This window comes from Ambystoma mexicanum, chromosome 3q (genome assembly GCF_040938575.1).
Source record: "Ambystoma mexicanum isolate Mex_15411 chromosome 3q, UKY_AmexF1_1, whole genome shotgun sequence".
Lineage (NCBI taxonomy): Eukaryota > Metazoa > Chordata > Amphibia > Caudata > Ambystomatidae > Ambystoma > Ambystoma mexicanum.
In genome coordinates this window covers 753,453,918-753,470,793 of record NC_090926.1, presented here as the reverse complement: position 1 = coordinate 753,470,793, position 16,876 = coordinate 753,453,918, and the positions used below count along the sequence as shown (strand labels likewise).

Genomic DNA, 16,876 nt, shown 5'->3' with positions numbered 1-16,876 from the left:
GTATTTCTGATGCTTGTATCTGCTTAGATTCACATGCGACCCACCCTTCCTCCCCTACGAGAGAAGGCGCATCATGGCTTGTAGTCTTACCTTTCTGTCTATCTGCTTGGATTATCTGTACTCACGCTACTCCTCATGCTTCCTCGTGTCAGAAAAAATACAATCTGAGGATCCTAGACGCGTGAGGGATCTTGGGTACAGTGGACGTCACACTAGGGATAGTATTACTGGCACGCCTGTGTCGACGCCCATTTTCGAGTTTCGAAAAACAAACTGTAATACTCCGCAGCTTCCACTAGATGTCGGCCTATGCACAGCATGTGAATCTAAGCAGATACAAGCATCAGAAATACGATTACGGTGAGTAATGTATCCCATATATATTTATATATATATGGGCCCCGACATGTCTGGCATAGGGCGCGTAGAGACGTTGGGCGCAGCTGACACTGAATCGTGCTGTGCCCCCTGGCGGCAGATTTGTACTTCGCTAGAAGGTAGATATCAAAGATAATGAATATGTGGGAGAAAGGAGTCCATTAAAAGGGTTTATTATAAAGATGACTGAAGTAGGATTCCCCCATATCGCTAGTTATATGTACCCATGGAGGAAGAAGATCTTGTGATGTCTCTTTGTGTACAATTTGCAAAAAGGATCTAGAGTCCTTATTTATTGTAACAGATTTCAATTCCTCCCATCTTCTTTCTTCAAATTCTCTTTTCATCTATCATGATTTTATATTCATTTCTCTGATCCTCGCAAAAGAGCCCTCAGCTATGCTATACACTCTTACCATGGCATCAAGGTACTTTGAGTACTAAATTCAGGCACTCGCAACAATACTGTCTAAAAGTTCTCCGTTGGGAGCCACAAACACAGTCCAATACGCACATGTTGCTCTGTGGAACAATCCTACCCTGGAAGTAACCTTTGGTAGGAGTTAGACAAACAACTGCAGATGTCCACATACTTTAGAGGCAGACATCCATTTACAACTTTCATATCAGTGTATGATAGGGCAAGACATTGACATACTTTAGATTAGCCAGCTCTGGTGCAGCTCTGATATACACGTATTATCCTCATACAAGTAACAGTGCAAGTCAGATGACCACCTAAACCTCACCCATACAGACATACCCTGAGAATGAAATACTGAATGAGTGAGTCTCAGATAGACACCAAGATAATTTACAAACCCTCTTACCCTGGCTGCCGAATACTTCAGGAGAGCCATCTTAGCATGGAATCCTGAGTGATGGAGGGACGTGGCCTCTGCAGCACCACCTTTCAGCTGAACAGAACCAATTATGGATTGAGGGGCATCTTAAAGAGAAACAATGAAAGCACAAGGTCAGAGAGTTCACATGGAAAAATACCAAGTCTACAACATCCCTGTGCGCTTAAGGACTGTGAGCATAAAAGCTCCATGTTTCAGTACAGCTTTGAAATAGAGGAGTTGGCGTGGGGTGGGAATGAGAAGGAAGGTCAGAGCTATGTAGAGAGAAAACCTGGAAGTTAGGAATGAAGTCCATGCCTGCACTGGCAGAGGTGGGTACAGTGGACAGTCACACCTGTACATATGTATTGGTCTGATATTTTGTAATCCTATTCCAAGCAATGGCAATGCAAATACCTAGCTTGCACATTTTCCTGTAACTATGCATACCCAATCAACTGTGACATGGGGAAATTCTGAACCAACTGAACTATGCAGAGACAAACCCTCACAAAATACACCAAATACTATTTTGGGCTGCTGCCCTCCTTCTTCTGAGTCTGAGCGCTATTCTTCACACATTCTACACACCTGGAATGCTTGTCCCCTGGTTTGCCATCATCATCAATGGAGCTGTGTTAGTTGGAAGACCTCTTCGAAGCTGGTCCAGCTGTCGCCTCTGCTGTGCCATGTTCATACGCTCCTGTAACACATGACAATAGAGAAAAGGGGTCAAATAAGATTTCACATATAGAAGTGCCATGTGGTGCAATACTGATCGGACCAATTCCGCACCTGGAGTAAGTGTTGCTCTTGCTGCCTCAGCCGCTCCATTTGCTGGTGGACAGTGCGCAGACGGCCCTGGTGTTCTGACTCAACCCGCTGAGCCCCCTGCAGTGCTTTTTCACCTTCTTCATACTTCTGGGATGCCAACTGTTAGCCAAAGGGCATGATTAGTCAAGAAGTCAGGCGAGCTGTACCATAAGTGACGTTTAAGTCATGAGCGATTGGGCTTCAGAATAATGAGCATGCAGCACGAACATCAACCAAAAGGAACAAGCTGCAAATACAATACCAACAATACACACCACAATCAATGAAACTAGACAGAGGGCTTCAAAACATTAATCAAACAATATGGCTCAGGAAGCAAGTGGGGAGGAAAGTGGTCTCTTGTGGATCTCCCCGGAGTATTTTCACCATTTCTATTATTTGCTGGTGAGGAGGAGCCTGTTACCTGCCTGACTGTGCTTACCCATATAATTCCCATTCTAGTGTGCAGCGCTGTGCAGGAAGCAAGTGGGGAGGAAAGTGGTCTCTTGTAGCTCTCTCCCCTGATTATTTTCACAGTTTCTACCATTTGCTGTTACCTGCCTCACTGTGCTTACCCATATAATACCCATTCTAGCACGGAGCGCTGCGGGGGAGGGAAGTGGTCTGTTGGAGTCCGGTGAGACAGGAGAGATTACTGTCTGAAGCTCCGTTAAGCAAGCTACTTCAATATTACTCCAATGTTGACTGAGTGCAGAGCCAATGTTGTTTTGGAAGTCTGGCGGTGGCAGAAGGCAGCGGCCGCTTAATTGCAGTTTAACTGCTTACCTGCTTTAACTGCTTAACTGGTTCTTGTCAGTCTAAAACTGTGGCACATTGGCTCCATTGATCACAGATCATACTTAGTCAGCCGGTAGTCTAGAAAATCGGAAAGTGGAATTTGTAAACTCTGTCAACTTGGTTCTTGTCTCCCCGAGCGAGACCTGCTCGCACGGTTTGGCCTTGGTCCCACAGCCTCAGGTTTTTCAGGCATGTGACTCTTGGACTGTTAAGTGGCTCGGGGGGGGGGGTGGACTAAGAAAGCCTCTCAAGCCAGTTGGGCGTGCCCCGAGTGCTTATTTTTTTTTTCTCTCTCTCCTGCCTCTGAACGATATTATGACCAACATTTAGAAAATTCCCAACATTTAATTGCTGCTACTACCATCTTGGCTTGGCTTGGCTTGGCCTGCGAGGGCCTGCATTTATTTTCATTTTATTTCAGTTTTTCACAACTGAATGAAATGTAATATTGATTTTATCTTCCAGTATGCAGAGCTTTTATTAACTTTTATCTTGTATCTATATTTGGAACTGCTTTTATTGTCACTGCCTTCTGATTAGGTTGTTGCCTAGTTGCCTTGGCATTGCCTGCTGGTTTGCACATATTTGCACATTTTGTTTAACTCCTGCATGACCAGACTAATCTGGTCATGCACAAGAATTCTATAAAGGTGCCCTAGTTTGTGGTGGCTTATTTTGGTGGGTGTGTATTAAGAGTGGGACCCACAATGACCAAACGCAAGGCAAGAGATGTGTTGCCTGCTGATAGCAAAACTAAAAAGAGGAAGCAGAGTCAAAATGGCGCCAAGATGCAGGGCGCTTTTATCTCTCAACAACTCACTCTGAATGAATATTTGAAACAGATGGCAGGGAACATTGAGGAACGAATTTTGAATACCAAAAGGGCTATTGAAGTAGCCTCCAACCACACAGGCGATCTGGAGGGTACATGAACTGTCTCATCACGTCTTAACTCCAGCAGTCGTAGGGGGCTCCCTGGTATAAACTTGAGTGGCCTTCACCTGGGGAGGGTGTAGACCTTTTGTTAAACCAAGCAGTGCCTGATCCTGTCCAAAGTAGAGATGGCCCTACACAGATGGGTAACGAGAGTAGGGGTTTGTTACACTCAACGCACTCACGGGGGGAACAACAGTATGGTCTCACTATCCAGTGATTTTAAGATTCTGGAAGATGTCTTGGATAAGAAACATGCCGAGGTATTGGAGGGTATTTCACTATTAAAAAACTCCCTTAACATTTCCCTTACCATTTTAGATGATCTCATTAGAGGGATGAAGAACGACCTCCTAGATCTTAAGCAGGTGGTCTCTGGTAGTGGCACAGTCTTTGGCAAGGGTTCAGCCTTGGGATCGGTTATTGAGGCACAGGTTAAACCCCAGGGAAGTGCCAAGCCCATAAGGCCAGCAGACATTGCGCACATTTCCCCCCCAAGAGTGTTGGAACGCCTGAGGCAACAGTGTCTAAGGAACCAAAGCAAAATAAGATCATTAAACCGGCATTATATTCAATTTGGGTAATACCTTATATTCAGGTCTGGCAACATTTCGGGCAAACAAGGTAATTATTGACTTCCCGCCTCAAGTCGCCCCACTGGTGGGGGTTATCTCTGGCGTTCTTATTTTGGAAGAAGGGGTGGAGGAGACAACTATCTCACTGATAAAACAACTAATTGGATTAACACCCACTTATCTGGCATGAAGATCAATCCACGGGGCATCTTGATGGCCAGAAGAGCTTCGTGGATTGGCAACACGGCTAAACCGGGGGAGGGTGACTGCGTGATTGTCACAGTAGTAACAACAGCTATGCTGGATTATTTGGTCTCTGCCCTGGATCCTAGCCAGTACAACATGAAGGGCTCAAATAGAGTGAGCAAATTCCTTCCTTTGGCTGCCTTTTATCCACCGCATGTTGTTCCTCCAAGTTCACAGTGGGGTCACTGGGATGTGGTGGGAGGGAGGGTAGGGGCTAGCTGTCCACCTAGTTCAGGTTTAATGGGGTGTGGTAACTGGAATGGGAGTGGGGCAGCACTTTCATCAAATTGTTTTGATTCCCTCTCAGGTATTGAAGTATTGTACTAACTATGGACTTTGAATGCAGGAACTCTAAATCCTATGGGGACTGAGGCGGCTCCCCATCCGGCTGTAGAATTGTCTGACCACCGCGCAGAGGTTGTGGTCACTATTGGCAGCTGGAATATAGTGGGGGCTGCTACCAAACTTGAGAGAAGGGATGTAGTGGCATATTTGAATCAATATTACATCATCCTTTTACAGGAAACTTGTGCGGCTGGATGGACTTGTCTCATTCTCCATTCCGGCACACAAGAACAAAAGAGGTTGCTGCTATTGGGTGGGGAGGGGTGACGATTCTGATCAAGTAATCCATAAACTACTGCATTGGGGCAAAGGAAAAGAACACCTTTTGTATTCAATACATCACTGCGATGCCTGAGCAGGGAAATAAACTACTGTTGGTTAATTTTTATAATAGGACCCATGCCTTGGAAGTCCATTGTCTCGGGCATCAACAAATCTGCTTCAGTGTTCCATTCTTGACCGTTTGGACCAGCACACGATCTTGGTTCTGGGAGGGGATTTTAATGTGAAATTGGGTAATGGGATTCCAACTGACCTAGTTGATTTGGGTGAGGACATTGCCTATGGGATTGTGTGCCCGCAGATGTCCGATGACCGGGTATGCTCCAGGGGTTTACAAGTGAGCATGTGGCTTTTGGAATGGGCAATGCGTTCTTTGAATGGAAGCATGCACTGTGATGTACCTAGTAAGAGGACATTTACCAACGCCCAGGGGTCATCCACCATTGATTACTTCTGCATGCACGTCCAACATTGGAAGTTAATTGTGGACTTTAGGGTTGTACAAAAATCTTTTAGCGACCATTCCCCATTGAGGCTGGTTTTAAAACAGGATTGCTCCACACCCACAGCTGGATTCATGTGAAACCAATCCACCTTTCAAACAGAGAAAAATTGGCAAAAAGTGGTGTCTTTTAATTTAGAGAACATCTCGTCCATCCTTGCTCAGGAAGCTTACCCGAATCAGATCATTCTGTGGTTCGAGGATTTGTGGAAGTCTCTGACTGATTCATTATTTCAGCATGATTTTAAACAAAGGAATAGTAGGTTGATTAGTTGGTTCGATGATTTGTGCAGGACCACGCAAAATTACTTAAGGGGGATCTAGAGAAAAACAGATTGCCCCAGGGGAGAGGTCATCAAGGCAAGGGCTAATTACAACAGGGTGAACAACAGAACACTTGACACACAAGGACGGAAGATCAGTGCCCCTCTTACTGTTATAGGAATGGTTGGATGAATGCCTAATAGGAATAGGGGTCTAATTGAACTCAAGAGTGATAACTTTCTCTAGCGTGGTCAGGATGGCGGTACAACACAACCAATGCAAAGAGGACCTAATGTCTCAGTCCAAGTTCAGTTCCCTATTCTACAAAAACAATTCCAGGGATTAAGTCCCATGCTAGCTAATTAAAGTGCACTCACAGTTATAGGGTGTTTCTAGCACCCCAGCATGCTTACTGGCAGTGGTAGAAGTGAGCTGGAACAGTCGGGAGCGGTGTTCCACTACTTTAATTTTTTAGTGTTAACAGCTCTGCTACTTTTTGCAATCATTTTCACATTCTGGAACTTTTCTTTGTTTAGTTAAAGCACACTTCTTCATTTTACAACCGGATATCAGTTACAGCTAAACTGAAATCCATTTCAACTCAATTGGCTGTCAATCAGCATGACTGCAGTGAGGGGATTTCAATGCGAGGGGCTGGCTGCTGGCTTCTGACCCTCACTTCTGTCCCTTCTCATCGAAGGCTTTCTGCTCACAGTTCCAGTTCATACAAGATAACTCCTGGGTGCTGGGAAGTCCACAAGTTCAAGTCTCGCTCCATATCTTCCCACTCTCGGAGCCTCTCAAGTATTTTATCTTGACCCCTCTTCTGGGGTTCTCTCAGCCTTTCCTCCCACTCTGGGGTCTTCTTACTTCCCACCACCTAGGCTATTTGCTGTCTTTTCCCCACTCTGGGGCATTTCTCTTGTGCACTTTCACTTTTGGGGTATTCTCTCTTCTCCCCATTCTGGGGCTCTACTCCTGTTTAGTCCCCACACTGGGATGGATGTCCTTTTCCTCTCCCTGCTCCAATAGAAAATACAGAATTGAAATGTTTGTAACCAAGCAAAGCAACAAGATTGGCTCCTAATGAAGCGCTGGATGTCTCGAAACATGTAGAACTCATCTTTTCATCGTTTTTTTCGTTTATTTGATTCTCAGTTGTTTACTAATGAATTTTATTACGAATTGATATATTGTCACTAAATAAAAAACCGACTAAGCTCAGTATACTCAAGAAACATTCTCTGTACTTACCTAATCATTGCAATCTGTAAACAATATTAGCTTATACAAAAAAGTCTGGCTGAGGTTATCCACAGTTTGACAGGTGTGCATGGGACAGGAGTGTCCTTGAGTTTTGGACACTTATTGTTGCCATTTTTGAGTGGGACTTCCTATGCCAGAGTCACGTTGTTCTCCTGTGCACCCTTAATTGACAATATTTATCCTACCATCTAACTTTGTGTCAAAAAACGTTTCCTTTGAAATAAGGTGTGCGTGCCATTTCCCAGTCCAGCTCCCTTTCCCAGTGGTGCCAACGCAAACCTGCTTGCTTCTTGCGGTGCTCCACGGGATGGGCGTGGAGTCAGGGCCGTTCGCTGGTTATGTTGTAGCTGGGTGTATGGCTTTCAGTTCGGCTCTCCTTCAGTTTCTCTAAGGTCTTTCCTTCCTTGGGTTTAGCGCTTCCCGGTTGGCTATGCGAGGGGTCAACTGGGCTCCACCTTGGCTATGTGAGCTCTCCTTGCCTCACTCCTGCAGCCTTTAGGTTGCAACTACTAAATTCGGTGGGGTTTGCCAGAACTCATCTGAGAATGGTTAGCAGCAGCACATTCCTCCAGGGGTCTCGTTCCTCTATTTCTGATCTGTCTTGACAGGAGATTGGGCACAGTGTGAAGGCATCAGGCTGTAAAACACAGACAACAGATTCAATGTTCAAAATAAAACACTTTATTAACTTAAATGTCAGAATGGCGAAAGGTCTAGCTTGCCCTATGCTAAGGTGGAATTTCACTACCTAAATGAACTAAGGAAAGCTGCAGTCAAAGAGTTCAATTTAAAAGTCTGTCAGTGTACAAAACCTATACTTGCCCTCACAACTAAATCTATACAATGTGAGGGATGTCAGCAACCAAAGAAACAGTGTTCACAAAGAAGGATCTGAGCTTCTTCCAGCTCGCAGTTTCCATTCAACTCCCTTCACCTAGTGTAAGAAAGTTCCACAAAAAGTGTAAGGTTTTACCTTTCTTATGTTCAGGATGGTACAGCTTTAAACAATCCTCTTGTTTCCCTTCCCAATGGTCCCAGTACCATAGTTCCTCCAAGTAACACAATTCAAATAGTAACGAATCCAGAGGCTCAGTCTTCAAATTAACAGATAGTTCTTCAAATCTCATGGTTCTCTTCCCCAAGACTTTGATTTCCTCACAAAAAGGTCCTTTAATGTACATTCCTGCCATTTAAGGTTTTTCCACAACTCTGTATTCAATAGGCCCTTTACTTGGCTCAATTTTAAAGTTCCATTATGTTCGAGATGCAACAAGCGTTATTTCTGCTTAATTGTGAGTTCTGCTCACTTCGAGATTCACCATGTATTGGATTCGTTTACTTTGGAATTCAACATATAGTAGATTTGTTTAGTTTCAATGTTTTCTTTCACTTCGGAATTCAATGTTCAGTAATTTACTTAAGTATGAAAGTATTTTTTCAGTTCGGTATTCAATAAACGTTAATGGAGCTTGTGAGGCATTTTCTATTCAGCTCGATGTTAACACAGTTCAACATTTATTAGTTTGACTTAAATTGAAATGCCTAGCACTCAGAGACCTTCAAAAACATGCTCCCCGAGTCTCGCAACCACTCCAATAAAAAGTATTACTTGACAGCTCTTCCAGCAGCATGAGATACACAGCGTTTGGCTTCTGCTTTGAGGAGTCCAAATCCTGCCCCCTCAGACACTCGTGTCACTTGCCCCACACAGGGGAACGAGCACCTCTGCTGCACAGAAAAGGGATAGCACATGACTCTCTTCTCAGCCCTTTATCTGCTCCACGGAGCCCCAACTCCAACTCCAATGCCTAGCTGCCTAGGACCCTCTCCGCCTGAAGTCCCCAGCGTCTTGGCGTCCTGCACATGACAGGCCGGCCCATAGCAGTTTCGTTCCACGGTTCGCCTCTCTTCGAAAAACTGTTTCCTGTTGCTCCTCTTGGTGCTCCTTCAGCGGCCCCTTCTCACTATGTTGCCTTCTTCTCTTCCTTTTATACACCTGCAACCCTCTAACAGGTTGCCAGTGTGCTTCATTAATTAGACTTGCCTGTCCATGACATCATAACACATTGCAGGCATCTTCTTGGTCCCAGTACAAGAGTGGGGAAAAGGTACAGTGTTCATCATTCTCAGCTGCCTCTCCCTCGGAAAGTAGGGGGGGGCAGACTTACAATAACCCATAAAGGTCAGGGAAAGGTTGGTTTGTTTGTCAATAGGAAAATAGATACTATGTCTCACCCATTTTACCCCTAATCCGGTATACCCTCTTTCTGGTGCATCTGGACTGGTGATATCTCCCATCATTTTCTTGGTAAATGGTACATGGGTGATAATATCCCACAACTGCCTCTGCAATGGAGAGTTCTTCCTGAAAGGGAAATGCAGAATATCGTGTCTTGCCTGAGGACATCTCATTCCCAATCCCGAAGGACCCTCCACCCAGGTGATCCTGCCCCGCTTCTCAACCACCAGGGTTAGGATGCAATGGCATTTCCCTGGCCACCAGCGCAGAGGATCCAAGGGCAGTAGATGTGAGAATGTTCTCAGGTTTCTCACAACAGATAAAGTTAGAAGCCAAGTCAGCCATTGCAAAAGGGTGCATAAAAGCCCTTGCCCCTAGATTTCGGACAAACGAGGAATTAGCTGTGGGGCAGGGATGGTGACTTATACCCTTCTCGGGGTCCCTGTCCTCCAAGCGGGAGTCCCCCCAAAGGGATCCCGCTTGCCTTGAACCCTATGTGGTATTAAGCGTAGCAGGCTCCTCTCCCAAGTCCCAAAGGGGGTGGCTCCCCCTTGGGGAAAGGTGACGATCTCCCAAGAATCGTCACACGATTTCCTACAGATTCTCCTCAGCTTACTATCCATAAGATAATGGCCTAGTATTCAACAAGACATTAAAGACTGAAGCTCTTGAAGAGCCCCAAAGTAGGAAATGGGATCTTCTTCTGCCATGTGCCAAATGTGCCTATTGGGAAATGCCACAAGAAGGGGTTTGCTCCAGCCCCATTGAACGTTTTGGCCATCCAGTCAGGTAATCTTTAGCCCTGGTGAAGGAAGGAAGGGTGGTGAACTCTAACAACTTCACCCACCTTAAATGTGTTGTACGATTTAATGGGCCTTAAGGAGAGGATGTCTTGTTGAGATGGATTTCCAAAATCAGCCTTCGTAATTGTAATTGGTTATTTATAACGCGCTTAATAGCAAGAGGTTTCTAAGCGCGGATCCGGGGATCTAACATGTGTTGCTCTGCGTCGTCTTGCTTCCAAGATGAGCGCGTTGTCCCTGAGCTATCCTGCTGAGATCCAAAAGTATAGGAACTTCCTTGGTTGAATGATTTTGGTAGGCCACCCTATTATTGTAAAGGTAAGCCAAATGCAATCAAGGTGAGGTAGAGCGGTCAAGGCCTAGTCTCAAGAAAGGTGTCAGTGGTCTAGAGCTACAATGAGTCCACACAGAGCAATATCAGTAATTCCAGCTTGACAGGTAAGTATATGAACATACAATTATTGATTAGGCCTTTAGTTTACACAGTAAGCAGATACAAATCCTAGGTAAATATTTTCACAAACAACCTTATAAAACATTATATATATATATATATATATATATATATATATTTTTTTTTTTTTTTTTTTATCCACCTTTTGGAGAAATAGAATTGCCTATGAATCAATTACCAGTGCAACACAGGTTAGTAGTCAGATGCAAAACTCTTTAGAATCAACACAAAACAGCTTATCTAATTCTTATAAAGTTCAACCCTAAAATAGTGTGGTGCCTTGTGCCCAAATGTCACCAGTTCCAAAAGCATATCATTCTTCAGGTAAGTTCTTATAGAAATAGTAGTGCCAGGGGTTATAATTAATAAGAGTTCGATAAAAGTTCAGGTAAGTTCTCAACTCAATCGAACACACTAGGATAGGCCTGGGGAAGGATCTTTAACCGAGGTTCCACCACCAAAAGGTCAGGTAAGAATGAGTATGCCCAGTTGGGGGGTGAGGGGAAGGAGTCAGAAACAGATATGTTAACTTAACCCCCAGATTCCAATTCATCCAGCGACCCCTGCAGGTGTTTGGGAATCCGTTGTAGACGCAATCTTCTGCTCTTGGTCCAGTCAAGGAAGGCCCAGGGGTCACGGATGTTGAGGTCATGTTCGGTGTCAGGATTTAGTTTTGGTCGGTCACGGTACACAGGATTCAGTTCCAGACAGCTTCCAGTAGAAGACCCAAATGAGGAAAGATAAAGACTTCTGGAGGGCAGATGTTAGGGAGAATTCTCTGTAAAGGCTAATTTCCCAAACCTAGTGAGTCCCTCAGCAACTTTGCTGGATTTTTGGGGTTTATTTTTTTTCTCCTGCTAAGAGTGAGACTCTTTTCCTCCCACTCTTAGACATGATTTGAGGTGTTCCTTTGACTTTGTATGTGTTTTATGGGCTATGGGGTCCTTTACCCCATAGGGCTTCATGTGTTTTTGGTATGGGGGTTACACAGCACCCTCCGTGCCGTAACCCAGGGGTGTCGTAGCGACCCCCAAACATAGACTCCATACCCTGGGGACTGACTACTGTCTCCCAGGGCATGTAAAGTCACCATTGGCTTTACTAGTCTTAAATTGTGAACAGAACCAGTACAAACCATCATATTGTGGACGTACTGGTCGGGGCAATTCGATTGCCCCGGGGTCTGTTGTTCGAGGGGGCACTGTCCAGTCCCCCCGACCAAGTTTTGGCTGGTGGCAGTGGATACTATTTATATTCGACCGCAAATATATTCCTATGGGATTTTCCCATTGTTCGAGGCTACCACTTTTTAATATAGCCTCGAACATACCGCTGGTTTATTAAATTAATATAAATTCACAGGTTGGTATTTTTTGCCGAAACTTGGTTCCAAAATGGCATTTGTGTTCGCTTCTGTGACTCCAACCCAAGTCGAGCCCTTTGTTCCACTTTTTGGCGGGCTTCTCCACAGAAGCCTCCAAAAGTGGTGTCATTCTGTCTGGGTACCACAGCGGGTGTGGGAGGGGGTTTAATCACCCTGGACTGAGTTGCCTCGGCAACTCAAGTCGCACTCTTGTGTGATTGACCCAAGTGGTGAGCCGCCCAGCTCACCACTTAGCATGTTTGAGTGACAGCTAGGACTGATGAATGGGGGTTTTCTGCATAAAAGCAGGGCTTTGGGGACTGGAACGTCAGATGTCACCACAGGACCTAAAGAATCAGAGGAGGGAGAAGCCAAGCCGACCTGCAACGACGACACCACCGGTGGAGCCCTGCTGAACCGTCTCACCACTTTTCCCGACGACAGAGGAGATCTCCAGTCCGGAGAGTCTTCTTCCTTTGACTGGTGGGGATAACCAGTTTGCCCGTCTTTTCGCCTTCCTGGACCATCTCGTGGCCGCCTTGCCCGTGCCAAGCACCCCGGCAACCGGAATACCACGGTTTACCACTACCGCGAAGAAAAGGGTAGTACCTTGTAACCGGGAAACTCTGCGGCTGGTTTCTTCCCTGGCAGTGCAACGACCTTCAGCTTTCCTCCATGTCGAGACCTCCTCTTCCTCTGGACGAAATACCGACTTGCACCCGCTGCCAGGAACAACTGCCCCCGCTTGAGCGTTCTTCCCATTTTCAGGTACTGTGTCCCGCCTGGCTTCCTTTGCGACAGATCGTTTGGGGGTGACAGTAAATCCTCGACTGGGTTAGCATGGGGCCTGTTAACTAACTTTTCCTGACTTGATCCCAATCTTTTATGAACTATCTGCAAAGACTCTTTGGGCATAACCCCACTGTGTGATCCTGGACACATTTCGTTTGCTCTCTCTAAGAGTGGGCCTGGCATTTGAACTTCCTTGCTCTCCAGTAGACTTTGCCTAACCTGCCTCACTGTGGTTCTTTGAAAGGTATTGAAATTGTATGCTTCCATAACTTTGACTTTTCCCTCCCTTTCTCTATAACTTATTAGAGTGCCATCTTATGTTAAGCGCTCACCTCTGTCTGAAAATAAGTGGTGTTTCTCACTAAGACTTGTCTAATAAGTAATTAGGGTTGAATATACTATATAATAGTGACTGTGTGTTGGATTTACTTACCTCTTTTGTGCTAGTGTAATTTACAAGTGTGTCTTTAAATAAATAATTATATACTTTTACACCAAAGCTCTGGTCAGTGTTTGCTTGTGCTACTGTATCTCTGTACCTATTGTGTATACTCTACATACTGCCTAACTCATCTTGAGAGAGGTCTGACTGCTCAGCCACAGCTACCAGGTAAATCTGGGTGGTACAGACTGCTACCAATTGGGTTTACTGCCAACCACCTGTAGTCCTAAATCTTTTGCAGTGGTCCCTAAAGGAACTGCACAGGTTTCTGCCTAACAGCAGACCACCTCAGGACACCTCACAGGATTGAAGGAGTGTTGCAACCTAAGTCACCACGGTTAGGCAGCGACAGGTGAGCATCAGGCTGTTAACACAGGAGCCTGTTCAGCACAGCTTCTCAGGAGCAGCCGACTTGCGGCACAAGCTGAAGATCTGCAAAGCTCCAAGGCTCTGCTCGGAACAACGGCTGCAGCGAGGTAGCTCATGAGAGCTAGGTAATCCACTGGTTGGTCCAGGGACAGTTCTGAAAGCTCAGCAGGCACAGATGCTTGAGCAGAGGTCAAGACTGGTTGTTTCCACCAGCCCAGGGGTCGAAGCACCAACAAAGCCCTTCTTGAGATCAGGACAGAGGAGCAGGGCTTCACCAGGACAATACTGGAGTCAATGCTGGACAGCTGAAAGAGTAATCATAGAAGTGTTGCCTCTAACCGTCATCGGATGAATATTTCCAGGAGCCCTTCTTTTATCCAAGATTTGGGGTGTGAGCAAGCCCAACCCCATCAATGGTAAGGATCTGCACCATTCAAACAGCCAGTGGCTATCCAATCAAGGGGCAAAACCTGATTTCCTCGGACATGAGTAACATTTCAAAACTGTGCTGGTAGCCATAGTCCCACATACACAGTCCCTGGTCTCCATGCCCAATTGGAGGATCTGTCTAGACGTCTTTTTGCCGTCATGGATCAGAGTCTCAAAACCATCCCTCATCTCACCCTCAGGGATGTGCTCCGCCGCCTCGGACATGACGGACCAAAATCTAAAAGAGAACTTGGCCAGTGCACAGAAGGTTTGCTCTCCCTATCAGGAGGGAAAGGAGGTGTTTTTTTTAATTTGAGTTATTAGGTGTCGCTTATAACACCTATAAGCCGAAACGATTACATTGGAGTACAGATAGGGAGGAAAGGCATATGAGGAGGGACACAAATGAATTACATATGAAGGACACACAGTCTCTAGGTGTTGTTTGGTTATGAGCCCACCCATGGCCATGCTAATCCCTATGGCCATTCCCACCCATTCCTGCCTCTGCCTGCCAAAAACACCTCCTCATGTGAACTCTTTGAGCTCTCTTTAATCAAGTCTTACCATCAGGCTTTGCATTCAAAGTGCCTGCCGGTGTTTGTTAAAAGCAGTCTTCTGTGAGTTAATGACTTAATTGGAGTTGTAAACACGTTACAGGTATAATAAAAATGTCTTACCAGGCCTTCCTTCAGCCACTTGATTTATACACACTGTGGGCCTCATTACACGGATGGCGGTGGACCAAGGTGCTATTAGCACCTTGGTCCATGCCGGTAAAATACCGGCACCGCCTTGGTGGAAAGGGGAATTACCGCCCTATTCCAAGGTTGTGGGGCGGTAATTCCCCCTTCCCCCATTGCCCTTCCCCATTCCCATTTTTGCCCCATAGGGCATAATGGGAATGGGGAAGGTGCTAATTACAGCACCGCAAATTGCGGTACCGTAATTAGCTCCCTGGTCCCGTTGCGGGTTGGTTTTTAACGCCTGCAAAAAGCAGGCGTTAAATTCCCCAACCCGCGAAGGGACCTCGTAGTAAGGCGGTAAGGTTTTACCGGTACCGGTAAAATATCAGTACCGGTAAACCCTTACCGCCGTCCGTGTAATGATGCCCTGTGTGTCCTTCAATGAAGTCCTGTTAAAAACAAGCATTGGCGGACTCAAGATGGCTGTGGCACTGACTAGCGGTGCCGGCAGCAGCTCCACATGCCCAAAGGTTTGAAAAGGGTCTCCCATCACCCTAAGACCTTTGAGCGGCCCCCGGTGCGGCAGAGGCACAGCACTCCAGACTGGGGGTGAAGCTTTGTGAGAGGTACGACATACATTTTGCGTTCAAGCCCGGGCGTCCTGTGGGAACAGCTGCAGCCGCCCGCTGCCAAGCACACTGGTGCGGTGCAGAGGACACTGATGGCCGCTGCGGGGACCCTGGGGCAAGCCAGTCTGGGGGAGTACACCGCAGCAGCTGTAGTGAATGCCACCACGGCACTTGTGAAGGCGAGGCATGCGAAGGAGAGCGCCCAATCCCCTGAGGAGTCAGATGGAGCAGGGGTGCACTAGGGTGAGGACCCCTGCAGTGAGGCTCTGCAAGCGAGGACTACGGCCGGTATATACCGTCAGCTGGGGGTATCACCCTGGAAGGACAGGCGCGAAGAGTATAGGCCTTGGGGGCAACGGGGGAGCACAGTGGTTGGGTACCTCTCCCCACACCCTCCTTACCCCTTCTGGGCCGACAAAGACTAAGGCGTGATCCACCGTTGGTGGCAAGGAAAGTGTGGATCGTAGTTTCGACAATCATCACATCTAGTCCTAAATTGCACGATGTATTATACTGAGAGAGTATTCCAACTTGTTCTTGTTCCTCAGTATTCTTGTAACAGTGCCTTTTCTTAATATTATGATCAATATGATATTTGGGGACATGTTCAATATTATTTTATCTGTGAAATCAGTAGTTGACACGCAGCACTTTGACTTTCAGCACTTGTTTAAGATACCTTACAAGATAATTTATACGATCTGATCGAAGCTTGTTAAATGGAATGCAATACAAGATGGAAGTATCTGTGAAATAGCTTTTTTGCACAAACAAATTATCCTTTATTCTGTGATCAGAAAAAAAAGAAAAATGTTGTTCTACTGATTCAATTTGAAATTGGAATGTTTTTAGCATCACCAGATGTCTAGATTTATATTAGAATGAACATTGTGGTGTTTTTTTTTTCATATTCTATGATTTGTATTCATAAACATTGTGAATGTATATTTTGTTCTGTTCTGGTATTGCCTTACCAAGTTCATCCTCTCATTTACCAGTAGAGTTCTCATTTACCAGTAGAGTCTACTGTTTACAATGAATATACCTTCGACTATTCCGTGAGACACAACCTTCTTGTGTTTTGGTTGACTTGCTTCCCCTGTGTTCACGACGAAGGGGACACCTATCCGTTCAGTACATCCCAGGGCATTTGGGCATATGTCGAAGGCCAAAAGCAGGCAGCGGGGGCCGGAGAGCAGCTGGGCACCATCCCTACAATATGGGCCAAAAGTGAGGCAAGGTGGCTGAACAAGGTAGCTTCTGACATGATGGAGCAAGGGAAGCAGAAAGTGAGGGGGCCAGGCAGGAGCCTGTCTTCCGAAGACCTGCACAGCGAAATGTCGTGCCTTCATTCAGCATTGACCAAAGCTTTCCACAAACAATTCCAATTGTTGAGAGCGGATCTTAATTCAGGTCTGTCAGAAAC

General features: G+C 45.9%; 1 protein-coding gene across 7 annotated transcripts in view; it reads right to left on the bottom strand.

Moving 5' to 3' along the window:
• FBF1 (Fas binding factor 1) overlaps window positions 1-16,876 on the bottom strand; it is a 1,089,678-nt gene that overhangs the window by 47,501 nt on the left and 1,025,301 nt on the right. For all 7 annotated transcript variants that reach the window (XM_069654733.1, XM_069654729.1, XM_069654732.1 and 4 more), the window contains 3 exons: window positions 2,016-2,153; window positions 1,812-1,923; window positions 1,209-1,327 (listed from right to left, as the gene is read on the bottom strand). In XM_069654733.1, coding sequence (XP_069510834.1) covers window positions 1,209-1,327; window positions 1,812-1,923; window positions 2,016-2,153 — 369 coding nt within the window. The remainder of the gene's footprint in view (window positions 1-1,208; window positions 1,328-1,811; window positions 1,924-2,015; window positions 2,154-16,876) is intronic.